This window comes from Apium graveolens, chromosome 7, assembly GCF_009905375.1.
Source record: "Apium graveolens cultivar Ventura chromosome 7, ASM990537v1, whole genome shotgun sequence".
In the NCBI taxonomy this organism is placed as follows: Eukaryota; Viridiplantae; Streptophyta; class Magnoliopsida; order Apiales; family Apiaceae; genus Apium; species Apium graveolens.
In genome coordinates this window covers 266289807-266314409 of record NC_133653.1, presented here as the reverse complement: position 1 = coordinate 266314409, position 24603 = coordinate 266289807, and the positions used below count along the sequence as shown (strand labels likewise).

The following is a 24603-nucleotide window of genomic DNA, read 5'->3' as shown; positions in this document are numbered from 1 at the left end:
TTTTTTAGTAATTAAATATTTTCTTTAATATTATGATTAAAAATTTCAATTTCTAAGATATTATTATCACATTCGTACTTTTGAAAGAATGCCCAAAATACACCACTTTCCACCTTCAACTGCCCAAAATGCCCAGATACGCGCGAACCGCCTAAAATACCCACGAAATACGCATTTCAGAAATACGCATTTCAGAGATGAATACGCATGTTCAACATGCGTAGTCTTTGTTAAAATTTTAAAAACTGAATCTGCATCCCCGCATGCGTATTGGCGGAACATCCCGCCAATAAGTATTTTGGGCAGATTCCGTACTTTTTATCACTCGGCCGTCTTCTCCAGACTCCAATCTCTGCAAACCCCCCCCCCCTCCCCCTCTCTCTCGCTCTCACACACACAGCAATGAAAAAGCTGAAATCGAAGAACAAAACCCCCACAAAACCAGACCCTAAAACCCCCAAAAAAATCAAAAAACAAAAGAAACAAAAGCCAAACAAACCCATATCTCCAAACCCTAAAAAACCCGACCCGGAAACCCTCCAAACCCGTCTAGAACCCTACACAAAACCCCAACTCATAACCTTTCTAATTGACTCAGCTCTCAAAACCCCATTAGTGTTCTCCAAGATTGTCGAAAAAGCCGAAAAAGATGTTTCCCATAGGAAACTCTTTGTTTATGGCCTTAATTGGGACACTACTCGCCAAACCCTTGTTTCGAGTTTTGAAAAGTATGGTGAAATTGAGGAATGTAGTTTGATTATAGATAAGAACACTGGTAAAGCTAAAGGCTTTGGTTTTGTTGTTTTTAAGTCGAGAGATGGGGCGAAAAAGGCGTTAGAAATTGGGAAATTTAGGGTTGATGGTAGGATTGTTTCGTGTCAGCTAGCGTGTGTTGGGAATGTAGGGAATGTGGGGGGTTTGGAAGGGTTTAGTGGGAGGAAGATCTATGTGAGTAATGTGGGGAAGGATGTTGATTCGGGGAAATTACGGGAGTTTTTTGAGAGGTTTGGGGAGATTGAGGCGGGGCCGTTGGGGTTTGATGCTGGGACGGGGAAATGTAGGGGGTACGCGTTGTTTGTTTATAAGAATTTGGACGGTGTGAAGAGAGTGTTGGAGCAGCCTAATAAGGTTTTTGAGGGAGTGGTGTTGAATTGTCGAATGGCGGATAGTGGGAAGGGTGGGAAGAGTGTTAGTTCGATTACGACTGTAATGCAGCCTTTGCCGAATGTGGTGGATCAGAATGCGGGGCTGTTAGGGCAGAATTCGGGGTTGAATGCAATGTTGGCGCCTCATATGGGTTATAATTCGATATACGGAGGAGGGTTGTTTGCGAATTTTGGTGGAGGTTTATTGGGCCCGCCGCTGATGGGGCAAGGCTTGGTTGGGGTAAATCAATTTGGACAAATGGGTTATGGCAGTATGATGATGGTTCAGGGGTTAGGAAGTTTAGGTGCGAGTCAATCCGTATTGGGGCCTTATAATGGTTCTAGTTATGCCCCAGTGTTTCCGGGTTTGCTGAATGCCTACCCGGCTACAAACTTGGGGTAGAGTTTAATCAGTAAGGCTTCTTGATCTTCCAGTGGTTATTGATTGTGTGTGTGGTATACTTTTTTTTTGTTCTTTGAATATTTGTTTTTATGCTTCACAAGCCACCTTATTTTGCATTTTGATTTTGGTTTCTTCTGTTTATGTTTTCATGGATTATACTAAACCAATTTTATATGGCATTCTTAACTTTCGATATAACATTTTTTGACTGGTTGCATTATTTTGTTGGTTTTCCTTTGAGATATTTACGTGATCATTAGAGATGCTTCTATGGAATCTTATTATGATTTTTCCACGTCCTATTTTCTTGTAACTACTTTGTCTTTAACTAGTATGTTTGTAATGTTTTTTTGCTCACCCTTCGGTTTCGTTGTGTTTATAATATGATATCAAGTTTTGAAACTGTTGTATGTTCGCTACTTTTCAAATAAGTAAGAGAACTTGCTTTTATTAGCTATTGAACTTATGCGTGGTATGTTTTCTTATTTTTTTTGGAATTTTATGTTTTTATGCTTCTTTTCACACGCCACCTCCTTGTTTGGACTTTGGCATTTTGATTTAGGTTTCTTCTGTTTGTGTTTTCATATATTACCCAAGTCCAGTTTTTTGCGGTACTTCTTGACTTTCAGTGTAATTGTTTTTGATTGCTTACATTGTTTTGTTGGTTTGTTTTGAGATTTTAACATGATCATTATATACACTTTTGCTGGACAAAGGAAGGCATTCCGATTTTTCCATGTCATATTTCCTTGAAACTACTCTGTTTTTTATTAGTATGTTTATATTGTTCTTTTTGTTCACCCTACGGCCTACACTTTCTTTGTGTTGATATTATGGTTTTGATTTTTGATGCTATAGTATATTTGCTACTTTTTCAAATAAATAAGATAACTTACTTTCATTAGCTATTTCACACTTGACACGGTTGGAAGAAGTTTCGTTTTACATTATTTTTTGATGCTTTGCTTATTGTCTTTTCTAGTTTACTCCTGTTATTAAGTTTGGCATATTTTAGCCATTCGGTGGAATAGATCTGTAACCTTTTGCTGTCTATGGATCCTCCACAATCTCTAATGGCTTCTTCCTTTGTTTTGCTTTACTGACTTTAAAACAAGTAACATGACATTGTTAGGGAATGCCAAATATTCTTTTTGTTCCTAAAATTTTCCTACAATTTTACAAACCGAGTGTTATTAGATAGTACTTTCCTTACAAAGGTGCTTATCCCCAACCCCAACTCTGGTCAGTGATATATGATATATCTTTAGGTCACTTCCATTCAACCTTGTAATGACATATGTAATGTGAATAACTTGTACAATCTGTTATTATTATTCTGTTAAAGACATTTTTCTCCTCCCATGAATACTTACATTGCACTTCTGATATTTTAGTTGCCTGATTATACACTTAGTATCACCTTCCTAAATATTCTTTTATATAAGGGATCATAGCCTGTGGAAGTTTCTACATTGTTTTGACTACCAGTTAGTTTCTTTGAAACTTATATTGTTTACTTGTGTATTTTCACAACCGTCCAGATGTGTTCCAGAGGCTGAAAGTTTTTTGCAACCTTCCGTCCTTTTATGTATGCTGGCTCCATGTTTGTAGATCAAGCTAAGCATCAAGAGGCTGGTGTTCATGCCGTAATGACGCATATGAATATCACCTTGATTTATTTCTTTGGTTTCTTGGTGTTTTACAAAAATAGACTTTTGATACTTCCTATTCAAGTTTTTTTAAACATTTTCGGTCCGTGATGTGCGTTCAAGAGCAACTGATATCATCCTTCAGCTTATTTTATATATATACATTATTTCTTAAACCTTTATTTTAACAATTGTTCCTTTGATTTCAATTCAATAATTTAGTTCGTGTTTTGTCAAGTTATATATTCATACAGTGTGACCTACCTTTTTGCATGTTTTATTATCATTGTGAATATTTGGCGATTTCGCATGCTTTTTTCTTTGTTTTTTTGCTTTGTCATTAGTATTTTTGTGTTGTTTTTTTGTGGGTGCTATTTCAGTTTTAGTGATATTGAATTATGTGACTTGTGTTTTATCTTGATTAGGAATGCACCTTTATTAATTCCATATCTTGATTTTTTTTATTCTTAATTCATTTTCATTATTTAACTTTTGGTTACTGTTGGATTGATGTTGAAATTTTAGTTAATATGGTTTCGAACAGTTCAATCATAAAGTACTGTTTTCTTTAATTAATTATGCAATTTTTATTTTGTGGTAAATGATCGATATGGCCACCATATTATATAATTTTTTTAGTCGAATTTTTTTTTTTATTTTAAAATACTGTATGCACCAAAGAACTACGTTTAGATGGGCTGGAGACCTGGGCTGGAGACCTGGGCTGGCCCAGCCCATATAGTCATAAGTTATTTAGCTACACCTTTGCTGGGCTTGAAGTGTTGAAGCCACAAGTTTATACCTGGACTTCTGGACCCCAAATTGCTTCAGACGACACTCGATTTAAACATAATCTGGGAATTAACTTGGTGAAGATTAAAATTTAAGATGTCCTCTAAATATTTTTATACACGCATTTACTTTATTAATCATATATTTCTTTACAAACAAAGAAAACTGCATTTCTTTGATGGTCTGATTAAATCACGTAAATGATTATACTATAATATAATAAATATAGTATAATCATATAGATTATACTATATTTATTATTATAAATATGTTAAGTTTTCAAAATTTTTTCAAATAGCCTGACATAAAACATTAGGGCTTTTAATTTATGAACGTACATGTTCACGCAAGATCTTATATTATTATTATTAATAAAATTAGCCTAAATCTAATCCCGTGCGACGCACGGGTTCCTGTTACATTTTTATTTATCTTTTCATATTGTAATTTTGTAATAAAACTAAAAGAACTAACGAACTTGAAGAATATTTTCCAGAAGAAATTGATTAATAAATAAGTCATAATTAAATAAAAATATACTCTACCACTAAACTTCTTTTGGTGACGCAACACCGGCCACTCCTAGTGCCTCCCCCCTTTTATAATCGCCACTTGCTAGAAGAATTTTATTTAAAATTGAAGAACCAGTTATAAATCAATTAAGTGACGTTCATATGCCAAGTTACACAAGTATCTATGTAGTATACGAATATGAAGGGATAATGTGTTTCGCATTTGGGCCACCCCCACTTTAGATTGTTTTGGTGGAAGTGCTACTTATCAAAAAATGCTACACCCTCCGTTCCGATATACATTTTCTATATTAATTTCGGACCCTGTTTATGCTAAGTAATTTATTATCAATTTACGTCTAACCTATAAGATCAAATATAGTCATGAGTGATCTCGTTCGATTCATATTTATGAATACTTTAATATAATGAAGTTTTTATATTTAATACTAATACAAAATTAAAGATATTAACAATCAAAAGTGTGGATTGGTAAACGTGTCCAACACAGATAGGAAACGTTTTTAGGGATGGAGGGAGTATTTTTTTTAGTTAAAACAAATTTATTTGACATTTTTTTGTTAAATTGATCAATTTTAAATTTTAATTTACATATGCAATACTTTAAACATATTTATGAAAAAAATACAATTTCCTCTTTTTCTAATAATAACTTTATCATTTAATTAAAATTTGAGTCAATTCAAAAAAAATAATGATGTCGTTTTAAGTGGATATAAGCAACAAAAGTTGCCAAATCTACATAAAAGTAAAACAAGATTAAAATATTTGAGGACTATGAGAATAGGGAAAGGGGATTATCCAAAAAATAAAAACACTATGTGTAAAGGTTGAAATGATTGTTTAAAAATAGTGCACCTAACTAACCTATAAGATTAGAGGAAAAAGCTAGATCGATTTGCCAAAAATTCGGGTAGATATGGCGGAAAAGAATATTTTATACAGGTAGATTATGCAAATTTGAGGAGATCAGTTGTGGAAAGTGTGCATTTATAAAGTTTGCTGGACGAGGTGTTTAGATAACGTTAGTTGGGACTTAACCAATAACCACCCATTTCTCTGGCGGGTGGTGGCCTAAATGTTATTTATGGATTAAAAATAGTCTAAAATATTATTTTTGAAAATAATAGTATTAAATATTATTTCAAAATGGTATATCGTGTAAATTTTATGTAAAAAATATAAAAGGGTACTTCGTGTGCCGTTTTGACATTTTAATTTTTTTTATATGCATAAAACGGCAGACAAAATAATCCTTAGATGTATTTCACTTCATAAAATATAGGTCAAATATATATATCGAAGTATTATGATTTGTATATGTATTTGTTAACACTTGTCAAATTCTTAATTTAATTTTATTTGATATGTTATATTGATTAAAATATCAAATATTTTTCGACTACGCAGGACGCGCGCGCACTCGAGTGTCATGTATATAATTATAAATAACTAATTGAGTGGCCGCGTTAACCAGTTATTATATACTTAATGTCAAACGATTTTTTATCAAATTTCACTCAATCGAGCATCAATCCTGAAAATGACATTAAAATAATCTATATATTATAAAGATTCATTATTTATATTGTTATATTAATATGAATAATTTATGAATTTAAAAGTGGATTACATACAGTACATATCACTAATATTCATGGGGTCAAATTATAATTTCAACTCGAATAAAAGGTCCCATGAATCTAGAATATAATAAAATATCTCAATATTACCCCATATTGGCTTATTGTTATCGTACATTACTAACTTATAATGTATAATAATACAATACTAAACCGAAAATGTTAGAAGAAAAAAATGATTAAAAATTCTTGGTAAGCCTCACTACTAAAAAAGCCAAATATTCATTATTTGAAGAACACGTGAGGACACGTGATAATGTGTGCAGAGAAATGGTAAAGTTAAGGTTCGATTTCCAAAAAAAATTATTTTTTAATACATCACAAATATAAAGGTAATTTAGATATTTAATGTTGAATAAATTATCTCATCAATTAAATAGAATAAAATGTCTCACCAATATCTCATATTGAGCTATTATATATATATAATATAATATAATAGATAGATAGATAGATAATAGATGAATAATAAATTATTTCATAAAAACAATTTTGCAAAATCTAACTTCATTTAAGTTTCGTGTCTACTTCTATAGCTTATTTTTGAAATTATTATCTTTTATTATTTATGTTTAATTTAGCATTTGATTTGATAAGTTTAATTTTAAACATTTGATTTAGTTTTATGTGCACAGTTCTTTTTGAATTTTGATATTATAACAAAATTGTTTTGCTTCTTGGGCTCCATCAAATTATTTTAGTGTAAATTGACATGACTAAAAATATATTATAATTAAATAAATAATTTATGCTATTCCAATAAAAGGGCCTATTTTTATTTTTTTCGCAATTGATCAACAAATTTCTCAGGACTCGCGCTTGTCTGCTCTGGACATACTTCAGCGCAAGAATGACCGATTTTCATAATTTAATGTTGGATTTTTTATTTTTTTATTTTTTTATCGTAGATAACTCGCAGCCGCTACCTTTCGGGTGCGCACTGGGTAAATCGTACCAGCTCACGCAATAGCCTGCAAACCATGTGAACCAAGGTAAACCGCATTTAAGCGACACGCTCTGACTCAGGAGGCATAATCATAAATTTGGGATTCGAATCCGTGACCAAGAGGATAGTTTCCTCTTTTTAACCAGCTGAGCCAATCATAATTTAATGTTGGATTTCAATCCATTTTTAAGATATTCCTTGCCATGTTGTTAAAAGTAAGATGCTAAAAAAAGGCAAAAGGCTAATATTATAAAAGTCCAGATTATTTCTGGGATGAACTGCGAAACTTTCATTCTTTTGATACAAAAGATCAATTGGAATTACGAGTTTTTGAAAAAAATTATGAATGTCTCTGCAGAGGTTTGAAGGGCCAATAACTAAAGAGTTGTATGGTTTCATAACATTTAGAGGTCATCAAGATCATTGGAAGCTTTTAGTGATTATTAAAATTGAATGCCTGTGTGTCTAATCTTTATTTTAATAAAAGTGGATAATACATAAGTATTACATTATACCTCCATAATTGAATTAGATAACTAATCAATTAGGCGAAAGAAAGAGATCAGATCACATTCCAGGTCCAGGTACTTAAAGAATAGTTTACTGTACACTGTTTATACATATTTCGAGACTTCAATAAAATATAATTTCAAAATATTTTTTTTAAAATTTTTTTGAATAAAAATTTAAACATAAAACTTTTTTTCAAATTCTTTTTTTAAAAAATATTATAAAAATATATTTTAAACGAGTATTGAAATGCGTGCCGAATAGTAACGTAAACAATCTAGTGGAGCGGAGGGAGTACAATTTTTTAATTAAGTACTCTGTTAATCAAGAATTATGCTTTTATGCATGTAACCAAGTCAAAGCGTATAAAAACATCTCAAATGGGTTCCATTTATAGTGAAGTTAAGGCTCCTTCAAATCAAAAAGTTTAAATGTCGCGGTAGTTCTTTTATTATCTTTTTTAAAAAAAATAATAATTATGGCTTGATTTTTTGACACATGTTTAGAAGTTATGATTATGCAGTTAAATTTATATATATATATTTTTATTTTTTTTGATAAAATTATTGTATTGATATTTTTATTCAAAATCAAAGATTTTAAAATATTATAATTTTAACTATGCGTTCAAAACTCCTAAAAGCCTGTGTCAAAAAATCAAAAGTTAATTATTTATATATAGCGTGAATATATTTTAGTTTGTATTAATAATTCGTGCAACGCAAATTTTGGGTAATATAAGTACCCGCTCTGATCCATTTGACCTTTTTTTACGTATTTTTAGAAGTTTTGAAATTATAGTCAAAATTGATATTTTTAATTTTTTTCTGAATTAGAATATAATAATTATATTTTAATTCCAATAAAATAAAAAAAAAATATTTAAAATATACATTCAAAATACATTGATATATCTGAAAAAAATCAAACGACCGACCCATATCGGGGATTAGAAAGAGGAATACATTTTATTTTGTCTCGAATTACGATGTAGGAACCTTTAGCGGGGAGAAATTTTTAGCTCGTTCTTTTTGGTACAATTTGACATTTTCGAAACTCAGATTCTCTGCCAAGTAGTAGTAGTTGTTATATCGTGTACATCAGTTTTGATAAGGGGCCAGGTCATGGACGTACAATTGTTACATGTTATTATAATGTAAATACTCTTTGTTATTTTTATTATGTGTATTCGGGGGTGTGTGCGGTCCCGATCGAATTGATTTTAAGATAAAAGTCAAATCAAATCGTGAATAACAATTTTAGAGAATCTTCTCATGTAACCACGTTTATGGTTGCGATTAACCGCATCATTTACGATTGCGAATTTATGATTATTACGGTTCGATTTGAGCTTGAACTACTTAATATAAATTATTAAGAAAAAAAACTAAACATTTAGATAAAATGCTCTTTGTAGATAAATTCATGTACAGCTAACTAAAACATGTAAATTAATGAGAATAGTCATTTTAATTGAATAATCTAAAAAAATAGTAAATAAAACTAATATCTTTACATTAAAATGACATTCCTTGTTTTGCCGAAACACTGAACTAAATTTAACAAACGAAACACGAAGTGCGGTACTAGACGATATTAAAATAATGGGCTAATTTTGAGTACAATTAACAAAGATATTTTATTATAAATATATGTTGCGATTTTGCGAGTTTTAAAACCGCATCCAAACCGCGAACAAACGATTTTTAAAATTTAAATCCGCAACCAACTCGCGTTTTGCGAATATCTGCAAAATGCGGTTCGGTTGCGAGCGGTTTAGTGCGGTTGAACGGTTCGTCTGTACATTACTAATGTGTTCCTAGATTTATCTTTATACGGGTCATGAAAATTTTCTATTGAGAAAGGCTACGCCGCTGATGTAACTACAAATGAGCCGATATGCTCACAAATAATTTAGAATTTGATTCTATAAATGTTCGACTTGAGTTTGGTTTGATTATAAATGAGTTTAATATAAAATTAATTTCAAAATTCAATTTTTAAATCATTTAATTTTGATCATAATATAGTTTGAATCAAAAATTTAATTATAATGTTCATAAAAAATTTCGTTAAAAAAGATAGGTGAACATATTTGTGAATATAATGCGTGAACATTATAAAACTCTGTGAATAATTATAGGAATTAGTAGTAGTAAATGTATGGACGCACAGTTGTGAACTTGTGATAAACAATTGTGTATATTTTTTTACAAATAAATTTATTAGATTAATACATTTTTTGTTCTAAATTGATTGTTATTGTCAAATATTAAATAGTAAAGCTAGACTTAGACTTGGAAATCTTCACATTGCACTTAATTTGTTTGTCTCTTGTTTTGGCTATAAATAGCTTTGTTTGTGATGAAGAAAAACACACACAAGCAGCTTTCATCTCTCTAGTCTGCTCTATTTCTCCCTTTCTGCTATATTTACTTTTACAGAGATTCAATATAATATTGTTATAGCTAGTATTATACAACACGTTATCAGCACGAAGTCCTGCCGAAACTGAGAAGTTATAATTTTAATTTAAATATACATATATATAAGTAGACGTGTTTACACCCTCTATATATATATATGTGTGTGACCGAAGTAGACGTGGTTACACCCTCTACTAATAATTTAAATATATATGGCCGGAGCACCGCCTATTAAAATTATTTTATGGTACCATTTAATTTTGGGTAATACCGAAATATAATGGGAACCTTAATTTATAAATTGCATAATTATCGGATAATAACTTTGCCCATAACTAACTTATGCAAGATTGTCCACTTTAATTTATTGTTGGTCGGAGATAACCTGCATACGCACACGTCCGTATGGCGGGTGAAAATCCATTTGTCATTTTATATATAGATTTGTTTATATTATCAGTGATAATAATGATATATACATTGATTATTGCGTACTTGTTAACACACCCTATTAACTAGGATTTGATGTAATATTCACATTGATGAATTAAAATTTAATAATTTTCGTGTTAATTCAGATTTAGTATGACAAATATTACAAGCTTGTCGTTCGTTGTCTTGGATATTTCTGGCGAAAATTATTTATCATGGGTACAAGATGTAAAGTTGCATTTGGGTTCAAAGAAATTAAGCGATACAATAAAGGCAGAAAATAAATCTACGGCCGAAGAAAACTTTACCTCTATAATATTTATCCGACACCACATGCATGAAGATTTAAAATCTGAGTACTTAGAAGTCGAGGATCCCTTTATTTTATGGGAAAATCTAAAGGATAGGTTCGATCACCAGAAACTAGTTTATCTACCTGCAGCTGAAAATGATTGGGTTAATTTAATACTTCAGGATTTTAAGAGTGTCCGAGCATATAGCTCTGCTTTGTTCAAAATAAGTTCTAGGCTTATTATGTGTGGTGAAAAAGTTACGGAGAAAAGAAAAATCGATAAAACACTATCAACTTTTCACCCCAACAATATCAACTTAGCAGAGATGTACAGGGAGCGCAAATTTACTAAGTTCGGGGATCTTCTATCAACTCTTCTCGTCGCTGAACAGAATCATAAATTGGTGATTAAGAATCATCAATCCTGTCTAACAGGATCTGCCCCATTACCTGAAGTAAATAACATGTCATTCCAGCAGAATGTACGTGGAAAAGGGTATAGAGGCGGACGGGGCCAAGGTCGGTACCGTGGACGAGGTCGGAGCCACGGGCATTTTCGTCCATATAACAACTCTGGTCACCGGAAGTGGAAATCTGTATCACAGAGTAAAAGAAAGACACCACGAGGAGGAAAAACTGAAAATATTTGCTATAGGTGCGGCATGGATGGGCACTGGACACGTAATTGTCATGCCCCAAATCATCTTTTAAAGCTATACCAATCTTCTCAAAAATCAAAAGAGAAAATGGTAGAAACAAATTTCGCCAACAATAACATAGATGATTTCCCGAAAATCACAACTGGAGGAATAAGCATTAATGATCCGAATGAACCTAACGAAACTCCCATATGGGAGGCTGAAGATTAGTTTCATATAATTACTATAGTAGCGTGTATTGTGTGCTTTATTTTGTTTGAACTATGTAGTGTGTTATGTTCTTATCAAATAAATTATGTTTCTTAATTATATACAGAATGAATTATGAAGATATATGCATTGCTGACTGTGGTACAACTCATACGATTTTACAGAACCGAAAATATTTTACCCAAATAACCAAAACTGAAGCTCAAGTTAGAACGATTTCTGGCGTATCTAATATAATTGAAGGTTTTGGAAAAGATAGTTTCGTCTTACCTAATGGTACCCACATACACATTACAAATGCATTATATTCTAGTAAGTCTACTAGAAATCTTCTTAGTTTTAAAGATATCCGATTCAATATTTTTCACATCGAAACTACATCTGAGGCTAATAGAGAATATCTTCTTATTACTTCCGCTAATCCTAGCAACAAGAAAATCTTAGAAAAGTTTCACTCACTTTCCTCGGGATTATATATGATAAAAATTAGAACTATTGAGTCACATAATGTCATTGCTTCCAAACTCATAGATCCAAAAGCTTTTATACTTTGGAATGAAAGATTTGGTCATCTTGGTGTCTCTATGATGCGTCGTATTATAGAGAATTCTACTGGTCATCCTCTTAAAGATTTTAAAGTTATTTCCAACAATGACCTTCCATGTTCAGCATGTTCTTTAGGAAAACTGATTACTCGACCATCCCCTACTAAAGTTCAGCTTGAAAGCCCAACTTTTCTAGAAAGGATCCAAGGCGGCATATGTGGACCTATACACCCATCATCTGACCCATTTAGGTATTTCATGGTATTAATCGATGCCTCAACTAGATGGTCTCATGTTTGTCTTCTCTCAACTCGTAATGATGCTTTTGCAAAATTACTTGCCCAAATAATCAAATTACGAGCTCAATTCCCAGATCATTGCATCAAGTCAATTCGTTTAGATAATGCCGGCGAATTCACATCTGCAACTTTTTTCAACTATTGCATGTTTGTAGGAATCTCAGTTGAACACCCAGTTCCTCATGTACATACACAAAATGGGTTAGCCGAGTCCTTTATCAAAAGACTCCAACTTATTGCAAGACCTCTGTTATTGAAAACAAAATTATCTACATCTATTTGGGGTCACGCAATACTTCACGCTGCTAATATTATTAGGATTAGGCCAACTTCCTACAACCAAAATTCTCCGCTACAACTGGTACTTGGTCAAGTTCCTAATATTTCTCACTTCAAAATTTTCGGAAGTGTGGTATATGTACCGATTGCTCCACCACAAAGATCGAAGATGGGAGCTCAAAGAAGAATAGGTATCTACGTTGGTTTTGATTCCACATCTATAATTAGATATCTGGAACCTTTAACTGGAGATTTATTTACCGCAAGATATGCAGATTGTCATTTTGACGAGTCTATGTTTCCTCCCTTAGGGGGAGATAAACATTCGAATAAAGTTAATTCTGACCTATCATGGAATGCAACAGGACTATATTTTCTAGATCCACGTACCGGTCAATGCGAACTTGAAGTTAAAAGAATTATCCATATGCAAAATATTGCAAACCAAATGCCTGACGCATTTAACGATTCTAGAAATATAACTAAATCTCATATACCTGCAGTAAATACTCCAGCCATAATAGATATACAAATTCAAAAATCAGATACTAAAGAATTGGTTACAGAATCAAAGCCACGCCTAAAACGTGGTAGACCGATCGGTGCAAAAGATGTTGCACCACGAAAAAGAAAAATAAAGAAAATTGTCCCTGAAGTGGCACATGCTCCAGAGGAAGCAAATACCCCTGAAGTGGTATTATCTCCTGAAGAGATTCCATCCCCTGAAGATACGGGATTAAACAATCATGAAATTTCAATAAATTATGTGCATGATATGAAATTATGGGATCGAAGTAAAGCCATAATTGATGATGTATTTGTGTATTCCGCAGTATTGGATGTAGACATAAATTTTGATCCTGAACCACAAAGTGTGGATGAATGCCTTCAAAGAAAAGACTGGCCAAAATGGAAAGACGCAATCCAAACTGAATTAAATTCATTGCGTAAAAGAGAAGTATTTGGACCTGTTGTCCAAACACCAATTGGTGTAAACCCTGTTGGGAATAAATGGGTATTCATAAGAAAACGAAATGAAAAGAATGAAATTATGAGATATAAAGCCCGACTTGTAGCACAAGGGTTTTCTCAAAGGCCTGACATTGATTATCAAGAGACATACTCGCCAGTGATGGATGGAATTATTTTTCATTTTATATTAGGTATGACATCTAAAGAAAATTTGGAAACTCGTCTTATGGACGTCGTTACTGCATACCTATATGGTTCACTCGATAGTGAAATTTTTATGAAAATCCCAGAAGGGTTAAAAATGGATGAGTTCAAGAAACCTCGTCATATATACTCCATTAAACTTCAACGATCATTGTATGGACTGAAACAATCTGGTCGTATGTGGTATAACAGAATAAGTCGTTATTTGCAAAAGAATGGGTAAATTAGTAACCAAATTTCTCCATGTGTTTTTATCAAAAAATCACAATCTGCTTTTGTGATTATTGCTGTATATGTGGATGATTTAAATCTTGTAGGAACATCTACAGAGGTTAATGATGTTGTCATATACCTAAAGACAGAGTTTGAAATGAAAGATCTTGGAAAGACAAAATATTGTCTTGGGATAAAAGTCGAGCACTTGTCAACAAGAATTTTCCTCCACCAAACCACATATACAGAAAAGGTTTTGAACAGAGTTTACATGGAAAAATCTCATCCATTGACTACTACAATGGTGGTTAGATCTTTAGAGCCTGATAAAGATCCATTTCAACCACGAGAAGATGATGAAGATGTTCTTGATCCTGAAATCCCATATCTAGGCGCGATTGGTGCGCTTATGTATCTTGCAAATAATACAAGGCCATATATTGCATTTGCTGCGAATTTATTGGCTAGATTTAGCTCTGCTCCGATGGACAAACATTGGAATGGGATCAAACATATATTCCGTTATCTTCGTGGAACAACAAACTTTGGATTATTCTTCCCGAAAAACTCGACATCTCAGTTAATTGGATATGCAGACGCTGGATATTTGTCAGATCCTCATTTTGGTAAATCATAAACTGAATATGTGTTTACATATTGCGGTACAACCATTTCCTGGAAATCTACGAAGCAAACTACAGTGGCAACCTCAACAAATCACTCAGAACTCATTGCAATTCATGAAGCTAGTAGAGAATGTGTTTGGTTGCGATCTATCATCAAGAATATTCAGGAATCATGTGGATTATCAGACATCACTAGAAGTCCTACCATTATGTTTGAAGATAACAACGCATGCATTGATCAACTCAAGGAAGGATATATCAAAGGAGACATGACGAAACACATTTTACCCAAATTCTTCTACACTCATGAGCTTCAAAAGAATGGTGAAATTGATATACAATAAATTCAATCATGTGACAACCTTGCTGATTTATTCACAAAATCATTACCGAATTCAACATTTGGGAAGTTACGACATAACATTGGAATGCGTCGATTCAAGGATTTGTTATAACAAAATTTTGGAGAATGATTAGTTTTTCCAAGGGGAGATTGTACTCTTTTTTCTTCGCCAAAGTTTTTATCCCATTAGGTTTTTCTTTGACAAGGTTTTAACGAGGCAGTCTATGATGCATTCTAAAATAACAATCGAAAGGGAGTGTTCTAAATTGATTGTTATTGTCAAAGATTAAATAGTAAGGTTAGGCTTAGACTTGGAAATCTTCACATTACATTTAATTTGCTTGTCTCTTATTTTGGCTATAAATAGCTTTGTTTGTGATGAAGAAAAACACACACAAACAGCTTTCATCTCTCTAGTCTGCTTTCTTTCTCTTTTTCTCCTATATTTACTTTTACAGAGGTTCAATATAATATTGTTATAGCTAGTATTTTAGGACATTTTTATATTTATGTCAAGGATGTGCAATTAAAATGAACGGGCACAAACACATTTGACATTAGCTCCAAACCGACAAAGCCTCACTTCAATCAAAATCTACGACTTAACTTATTCATCGACGCACTTCTCAAAGCGTCACCCTCAAGCTCTTGTCTCCACGTTACACCACCGCCCGTTCTGCCGGAAAATGACGTCACTGTTTACGTCAACATGCAATGATGTGTAACTTAATGTTTGGCTATAAGAAGGTTCATACAATAACGGAACTGAAAAGACTTGGGTGCGCATATTTCAAGCTTCTCTAACAGTACTGGTTACAACTCATAAGTACGTAACAGTACTTTTTTAATACTGTTGCGAGTGCGGTACAAATTATAAATAATTCGAAACTGTAACACAGTCTTCGTCACTAAACTAGGAATTTATCGTGTAAGTTTAGTTATTATAGTTATTATAAGTGACATAAGTGCGATACAAATTATAAATTACTAGTCGAAACAGGGACTCAGTCTTCGTCACTAGATTAGAACTTTGTCGCGTTGTCTGACTTATTATAAGAAAGTAACAGTAGGTAATAAAATTTAGTGTGTGAATGTGTGTGTGGACTTTTGTTTGATAGTGGAAATATGACTATGACAATATGCGACTGTTGCTCATGAAAACACATTCACGCAACACTCATTTAGATTTAATTATACTAATACATCCTTCTTCATATCTATCCACATATATATCCTACTATATATATTTATACTTGTATGATTGCATATGTGTTTGTGTATTTATATGTTGACCTTATACAGAAGTGCATAAGTGTTGTATTTGTGTTTGTTGATTAGTATAAATAGATTTAGTATGGCTTGGATAGTTCTGTTTCAATGATTTGATGCTGCTTGTGTTGTTCTTGTTCTTTGATATCGAAACGAGGCCGAGAAGGCGAGAATTGAGGTTGCTAGGTTGGAATCGGAGGAGAGTTTGAGTAAGTTTTTCGACTCTGTGCTTTGATTGGAACAGAAGTTATTTAAGATTGATATAAGGTTGAGATAGTGATAGTGATAGTGTCGAAAATTTTGATTAAATTGCTCAGGAATTGATGCTATGTGTTATGTTCTTGCCAAATTAGTAGTACTTTTTACAGAATTGTGGTGATCAAGTAAATATGCATAGCCGGTAGGAAAGAAAGTCAATTACTGCAGAAATTCAGATTGTTGTAAGTTTGCGTGGTTAAGGAGAATTCGGTTTTGTCACGGTGTTTGATCATGAGCTTAGCTTATGTTTGATATTCAGATAATCCATACTATTGCTTGTGGTATTGATAGGGGTGGTACATGGATAAAGCTTGAAGCCTTTTTGTACTTTTGGTCTTATTTCTATTTATAAAGGTCATTTCATTTTAGGTTATTTCTAGCCATTTGTGGATTAATGATGTTTCACTTTATATTACTTGCCATTATATCTCGGAAAATTTGCTTAATTGCTATTTGTTGCATTTGTGATTAATTTCTAAATATGCACCGAGGTTTAGATGCTTTGTCTTGTGAGTTTTAATAGTATGGCATTCTTTTATCTGCATCTTTTGTAGTATATAAGTAGAAGTACTATAGCGATTTCTGTGGAGACTGTAGAGGGCTACCTATATACGGGTTACAAATTTATCTTTATGCATTAGCATTTGTCTTGTGACATCCCTTAACTGTAATCCCTTATAGAGACTTTGGCAGAAAGAGTTCCTGTAGGTGCAGTTAGGAATTTGTCAAAAAAGGTGTACTTAGAAGGACAGAGGCCTAAAAAGCAAAGGTTATCATGGAACAATCATTCATGTTAGTCCTCCACTAATCAAACTAAGCGTTCTCAGTATGTCCTTTTTAAAATTAGGGTATGGGGAAAGTAGGAGTAAAGAAACTACAACTACATCTGTTAAGATTTTGGTTATTAAGTAATTCCTCAAGATTGATTCGGAAGTTAGGCTTCAACTTTTTATATGTTTTTATTCTGCTTCTTCGTTTGGCTTTTGGTTTATTAGTTTTCTCTTTTATGTAGGCACTTTATACACCTTCGTTTTATTGATGCTAGCAGTTTAGTGAATTTGATTCATCAGCCGTGTTACAAACATGAATTCTCCATCAACCCCTTACATCACCTCAAGGAATATGGAAATATATGACACCTCAAGGAATATAGGAATATATGAACCTATGCACCAGATGAGCATGTGGGCTGATATTAAAAGTAATGGCTTCCTGAACACGCCTACTTCAATGCTTGTTGAGGTGGACACGAAACTAGACAACCAGGTGAATTTACAGTTTTCGTATGTTAATCTCCATGTATAGTTATATACTGTGATTTTGTGCTTGCCATTTTGCTAATAGAAATCTGTCTACACTATTTTGTTTAGTCAGAAGATACTTCACACGAAACACTTGGACATTCTAACAAGTATGACCAGGAAACAAATAAACCAGTTGATAAGGTAATGTACACTGCATTACCGTCTCTGTTAATTTCTCGGCACCTTAATGCTTATGTATCGCTGGTTGTCTGTTTTTATAAAATAGTAATTATCTTGTACAGTGTTGACTGTAAATATCTTGAGGAGTTGAAACTTTTGCTCATAGTGGTTGTTTTGGCTAAGGCACATACTGATTTGTGCTTGCACCAAAAACATAACAAATTGTTCCATATAGATTACATGGCTTCTTAGATCGTAGTCTTGCTCGCGTGTTAACACTTTTTTCCAGACGAAATGAGACGAAGTTAAGAAAGGGTTAGATGGATACCTATCTCCTCAATGATTCAGTGGAAACACAAAATTTATCCACAGATCTATGCTCAAAATTTGTAATTCAGTAACTATAATATACTCTATAAGATTTTAACTCCTATAATTTAACTAACAAGTAAAATTCTAGTACTAAGGGAGCCACTTCTAATCAACATCTACTTTTCAATATTAAGTCACCAACTCACCATCATAAATCGAAATAACAAGGAAACATCTCCTTTATTACTATGCTACTTATAATCTAAAATATTCCTAATAATCTACTTATCTTATGTCGAAGAATCTCGAACCAACCATAGCGGCATACATGAATGTGATCAAAAGTACACGATAGTTGCTAAAAATTATAAATTCCCGCATTACCAATTCCTTTAAATATTAACTTACCAGTTACCACATAAATTTAAGACAAGAATGGTTTTCAATGATCACAAAACAAACACGAATTTGATATTTTGTTGTTATATCAGGGTTCAGGGGACATGTTCTGCTCTTTTATGAGAAGTTTTACATGTACTAGTGTTCTTCAAAATCAATAATGGTGCTTCTAGGGTTTATAGTGCTAACTTAGATGTTTGTAATTTATTATTCTTGTATACATTGAATTAAGTTATGAAGTTATAGTCAGTGATGGTAATAAACATCGAATTACATACAGGTTCTTAGACGTCTTGCACAAAATCGTGAGGCTGCTCGGAAAAGTCGTTTGAGGAAAAAGGTACCGAGGAAAGGGTGTGCATACTGCATTATAATTCTTAAGAAAAGTAATGACAAACATTCCGGTTTTTCATTGTGATACTCCTGCTAGTACCTATAATATCCATTTACATATTTGTAGGCCTATGTTCAGCAGCTGGAAAGTAGTCGTTCGAAGCTACTTCAACTGGAGCAAGAGTTGGAAAGAACTAGGCAGCAAGTAAGAGAAAACTGAGACCTCAATACTTAAATAATACAAAAATTTAGAAATTAATGGAAAAAGTCACATAATTTTTTCTAATTTCCCTTTGGAATGGATAAGTTTAGTTGACACTAAATGTTCTGTCTGCAGGGAGCACTTATTGGTGTTGGATTAGATGCTATTCCTCCAGGTTTCTCTGGACCAATAAACTCAGGTGTGTAGATTGACATTACAAATCATTACTTCAGATTTTGTTGGCAACTGTTACGGGAAATATTAATGTTTTCCAATCCTTTATATTCCCAATTTTGAAGTTAATGCTTTGGTACCAAATATACGAAATGTTAAAAGAGTTGTTTTTGGTAGCCGATATATTTTTAAGTGTCGGGGGAGGGGGATGCTGGAACCAAACTCAAGACCATATTTCTAGCAGTAGACCACAGCACCTGTTGCAAATCTGCAAAGAGTTATTTGTTCAGAGTATCAGTTTTTTCATGTCTTTCTCCAGTGGAAACTTATTTAATAAGTAAATAAGAAATGACTATAAGAAGATTTAATCAAATTGTGCAGCTTGGTGTGCATCCAAAATGTGCAGAAAATAAGAAAGAGATGTCTACCGTCGACGTATGTGCAACAGATAAAACAGCAATACCATGTGTATCTCCATAAGTGTGCCTCTTTGTTAATGCAACCGAGAAAAGTCATGTTGCACAAGTAATTTAGAAGAATCCAGAAGTGTAGAGACTGATTTGACGGTTTTAATTATCGACTTAATCCACGTAATAGTGTATAATAAACCGAAAAATCAACTATGAAAGCAAACAAATCCAAGAAAAAAGGTTCTTCACTTAATAATATAAAATGCTAATTTATTGTAATATCCACATCTCTTTTGCTTTGCTAAAAATCATCTACCCTTAGGTTTCTGAAGTCCTCTTCTAAAGTACAATGTTTAAGGTGCATATTTATATCCATCAAAGCCACTCCCATGATCAATTAAAGTACAAGTACATACAATTAAGCACCACAGATTTTTAATTTCACAATTCACATATTAATGTCTCGATTCAATACTTGAATTATGTCTACCATATCATGTAGTAGAATTCAACTCCTATTGGGTTGCATTATGTTTTCCATTGATTTAGTTAGAAGTTAGCGGTTGAAGTCATTGCTGAAGACTTTGCCTGTTTGCCATGGTTATGCGAATATTGTTTTTCTTTTGACAGGGATAGTATTCTTCTAATGTAACGGATAGTAGTATTGTAACTTGTAAGCACACCTTTACATGTATTTTTTCCAACAATTATATCTTTTAGGCGCTTAATACAGTTATTTTTTTAGTTTTATATGTCATTAATTACTTTGCTTTTATCATCATATTAATATAGACTCATTATATCTTGAGATTCAATGTACTTTTCTGACCTAACTTTAACCTAATTTTGTTGGATCTTGCAGGTATTTGTGCATTTGATTTGGCATATGGAAGCTGGGTGGAAGAACAAGACAGACTAGTCGACAATTTGAAGACAGCTATTTATACTTATACTGATGAAGAGCTGTGCATCCTTGTTGATGTAGTCATGAATCATTATTCTGATCTCTTCCGCATGAAAGCAACTTCTGCAAAGGCTGATGTTTTCTATCTCATGTCAGGCATGTGGAAAACATCAGCTGAACGACTTTTCTTGTGGATTGGAGGATTTCGACCATCAGAGCTTTTAAAGGTGATGAACGTTTTCCATTCAAGTTGCTAATCTTTCATCAACACTTTTTTTAAGTTTGATTTTTACCCCTCAAGAACAATTGTCCTAGAGTAGTAGGTTCTTCATTTCATGACATTCCACATCATACATCATTATATACAAATGCTTTACTTTATTATCTTCTGAATAGGTTACTAACGAAATAGAGATGGTTAAAAATAGATCAGCATTTAGCGCAGGGGAAGGTCTTCCATTTGTTAGTGAACTGCACAGATTGGCATTTGTTAGTCTTTTTAGTCATTGCAAGAAGAGTGATGGTTTCATATATTATCAAGTTTGGACATCTATAATACTTACTAAAATAAGCTTTTGAATATTTAGGACTCTCTGCTCTTGTGTATAATTTTGGAAACATTTTCCTGATCAATTTTTCCTTCAGGATTTAGTTTATGAAAGGACTATTTAATCCTACAATCTTGATAAATGAAATAGTAAATGATAACTTTAGTATTAGGTTTATAATAAACTAGAGCAGATAGTCCTATCCCAAAGGGTTATTAATCCTGCTAATGTCAACACTATAAGATTCTTTTAATGTATACGACAATGATTAAGGCTATTATTCATTAATTTCCAACAACAGTCTGCACTAGTAGCATAAATATCATTATCTTGTATATCATTCGTTATAGTGTTTTTCTTATGCAGGTTCTTTTGCCACACCTTGACCTCTTGGAGCAAGAACATGCTGAAGTTTGCAACCTTAAGCAATCATGCCAACAAACTGAAGATGCGCTTTCACAGGGAATGGATAAACTCCAACAAACCCTGTCTGATGCATTGGCAGCTGGTCAATTAGGTGAAGGAAGCTACTTCCCACAAATTTCTAATGCAATGGAGAGGCTGGATGCCCTGGTGAGCTTTGTTAATCAGGTAATACTAATCTTGATTTATTTCGTCCACCCATGTTATTAATTTTTCTATACCCATTTTGTTTTTAGTGCAACTCAAACAATATAATCATTCTAGTGTGCATGTGCAAGTGTATGATATATCTGCATGCGGTGAGATTTATGAGGAACTTTCGCACTGATATGGTAATTTAGAGCGTTTTAATGTGAGGACCATTATTGACAACAAGTTGTTTTCCCTCTGTTTAAAAATTGGGTTTTGACCGAGACAATTTTGTCTCAATTCATAAATTGGTTGTTAAATATCCTAGCAGGTTGCTCTGCAGTAGGGTCTAAATGAATTAAGCTGTTTACTAGCAAACTGGAGTTTGTTCTAGCAGTTTGTTAAGTACCCAAGTTGGAGCCTATAATAAAGTTTTCCATGTGTTATGGTTAACGAGCCAAGTGGAGTTTCACCGTCGTTGGACTGAAGCTTGGCTCATTATCATCCAAATTTGGTCCGGTTCAGCATCTCGAGCATGGTTCGTTAGTATTTTTATCTTCAAAAATTAAAATGTAATTTAATTACATTTTAGGCCAATTATAACCCAAAACTTTTAACCAACTTGGTCCAACTTTAGGTCATACTTCTTTAGTCGAGAAGAAATAATATTAAAGTATATGCTTGGAATAACTTGGCTTTTGAAGTTCGGCACAAGCCATTTGCAAGAAGCTCTTGTTCACTTTGTTTTTAGGTGAGATTAGTAAAACACGTGACCAATAAATATATAGACCTGGACTGATTTGTTAAGTTAAAGCTGGAACCTGATTATTGAAATTCAATTTGGCTGAGTAAATTTATGGCCTTACTCTGGATTCATTTATGGGTCACCATGCTGTGCTAGGGGTATGGTCTACAGAAAAAAACTGGTGGGAGCATTTTATTTGTAATCACCATAAGGCTTGTCCGAAATTTGAGTCAAATTTGTGATTCAATTTTCACAATTTCCTCACTTTGATTGTCATGGCTAAAATATGTACCTTAAAAATTAGTTCAGCGTGCCATATTACTTAGTAAATTAATGTAGTTAACTTCGTATATTTACTTCTACGCTGGTAGCAATCAGAAGGTCAAAACTTTGGAAGATCAAGATGGCATCGTTGTACCAAAAACATCGTAGAAAATCACTAGGCTATGAGCCTATGACATTCCTTATCATAAAGAGACTCCGTTTGTGCGCTTCTGGTCTTTAGTAATAAGAAAATGAAAAACATTGTTGAAAGGAAGTGCCAGTCTGGCAGATGAGCATTATTGATCTTGCCTATATATAAATTTTATAGCTATATCATTACTTATGAGGGTTGTTCGGTCCGTAAGTTAGTTTTTCTGCAAAGTTCATGTCTCAGGTCCTCTAACTAATACACTTGAGTTCGTATATCTAATTAGTTTCATATACATGGTACAAAATGATCTCTGTAAGTTGGACTGTAGAGCCAATTCTATGTTGTATAAATTTTTAAGTATCTGCAAAGTAAGTACTTGTCAGTTGCAATCCAACATGGAGTAAACAAGTTCATTAACTCCATTAATTTCTTCATAGCAGGCTGATCACATTCGCCAGGTAACTCTTCAACAAATGGCTCGCATCCTAGATACCCGCCAAACAGCACAAGGGTTGCTTGTGTTAGGAGAATACTGTCAACGCCTCAGGGCCCTAAGTTTGTTATGGGAAACTCGCCCACGTGAGCCTACTTAATTATGCAGCCTAATAGTTTCCAGTCACAGAATTATGGGTGATGAATTCAAACTGTCAGCTGTTCATTCTTGCTGTTAGTACGCGATACAAAACTGCAAGAGGAATTTAAGCTCTGCAACTAGGGGTTTTCCATCAGCCTTCTTGGACGTGAACACATTTTTCTCCATCTGATTAAGGTGCGTCAACTTGTAGATATCATGAATGTAGCCAGGTTAGATAGATGAGACAATTTGTATGGATTGCCAAATTGTGGTGTCAATCTATGAAGAATTCTTGAGCCACTTAATGGTCACTTTAAAAAATACTATATAGATGTATATTAGACCAAGAGGAATCATAGAATGAGAAATATTTTGAGCAACAATGCTCAATACATATTAGTATTTCCTTCTTTTTGGAAAGCATTCCGGTTCCTGTTTCTACATGACCCGCACATCTCTCTATTCTGGCATTAGGCTTCTTTGTAATTATTTTTCACCTCGTAAATTTCACCATGGAATTTGTAATTTTTCAAGTGAAAGGAAGTACTATAAGCAAAAACATGAATACTTAGGTTGCCAAGGAGCAGGGGCTTCTGAAAGGTAAAAGTCGGAAGCTTACCATCCATCATAAATTCATCATGGACCAAAGCCAGTCTACAGAGAATCTATGATAATAGTAATCTGAAGCACCAGAGCAGCCACTCGACCGTCTGAAACACAATGCTTATAATGAGAATATCCTTGTTAGTGATTCTCTGCTGGTGAATTCCTCGTAGCAACTCCATGTTGAGGATTTCTTGACCTAGAAATGATTCCCGGAACTGATCCATCTTTCAAATGGTCAGAATTTGATATATTTAATGGTCGAATGGCAGTTATCGAGCCTGAGGTTTTTCATGATCCTTTAAGTAGCATTCAGTAGAAAATCCAGCAGACTAAATCCAATGGCAAAAGCTTCTCATT

General features: G+C 33.3%; 3 protein-coding genes across 6 annotated transcripts; all 3 read left to right on the top strand.

Annotated features, from left to right (window-relative positions):
* Positions 1-343: 343 nt before the first annotated feature.
* LOC141671899 (UBP1-associated protein 2B-like) lies at positions 344-3846 on the top strand. Its single transcript, XM_074478330.1, has 2 exons — positions 344-1558; positions 3090-3846. Exon 1 carries the CDS (start codon positions 403-405, stop codon positions 1546-1548), a length of 1146 nt encoding a protein of 381 aa, XP_074334431.1. The 5' UTR covers positions 344-402; the 3' UTR covers positions 1549-1558; positions 3090-3846.
* A 6786-nt stretch (positions 3847-10632) lies between these two features.
* On the top strand, positions 10633-11640 carry LOC141674888 (uncharacterized). The gene has a single exon (XM_074481587.1). It carries the CDS (start codon positions 10633-10635, stop codon positions 11638-11640), a length of 1008 nt encoding a protein of 335 aa, XP_074337688.1.
* Positions 11641-16122: 4482 nt separating this feature from the next.
* On the top strand, positions 16123-24081 carry LOC141675085 (TGACG-sequence-specific DNA-binding protein TGA-1A-like). Of its 4 annotated transcripts, XM_074481803.1 has the most exons (10): positions 16123-16599; positions 16940-17002; positions 17661-17914; positions 18019-18093; positions 19064-19123; positions 19244-19321; positions 19454-19517; positions 20765-21033; positions 21721-21945; positions 23504-24081. In XM_074481803.1, the coding sequence occupies exons 3-10, from the start codon at positions 17732-17734 to the stop codon at positions 23657-23659; spliced, it is 1110 nt and encodes a 369-aa protein (XP_074337904.1). In that variant the 5' UTR covers positions 16123-16599; positions 16940-17002; positions 17661-17731; the 3' UTR covers positions 23660-24081. The 4 variants fall into 4 exon arrangements, with proteins under 4 accessions (XP_074337904.1, XP_074337903.1, XP_074337906.1 ...); XM_074481802.1 differs by lacking the exon at positions 16940-17002 and having other exon boundaries at positions 16124-16599; XM_074481805.1 differs by lacking the exon at positions 16940-17002 and having other exon boundaries at positions 16132-16599; positions 23507-24081.
* Positions 24082-24603: the final 522 nt, after the last annotated feature.

What these genes read in the sequence shown, in the direction of transcription:
- LOC141671899 (XM_074478330.1), top strand. Translation starts at nt 403, where the DNA reads ATGAAAAAGCTGAAATCGAAGAACAAAACCCCCACAAAACCAGACCCT.
- LOC141674888 (XM_074481587.1), top strand. Translation starts at nt 10,633, where the DNA reads ATGACAAATATTACAAGCTTGTCGTTCGTTGTCTTGGATATTTCTGGC.
- LOC141675085 (XM_074481803.1), top strand. Translation starts at nt 17,732, where the DNA reads ATGAATTCTCCATCAACCCCTTACATCACCTCAAGGAATATGGAAATA. An exon ending in AAAGTCGTTTGAGGAAAAAG is followed by an intron (nt 19,124 to 19,243) that starts GTACCGAGGAAA and finishes ACATATTTGTAG; the next exon opens with GCCTATGTTCAGCAGCTGGA. An exon ending in GACCATCAGAGCTTTTAAAG is followed by an intron (nt 21,034 to 21,720) that starts GTGATGAACGTT and finishes TTTCTTATGCAG; the next exon opens with GTTCTTTTGCCACACCTTGA.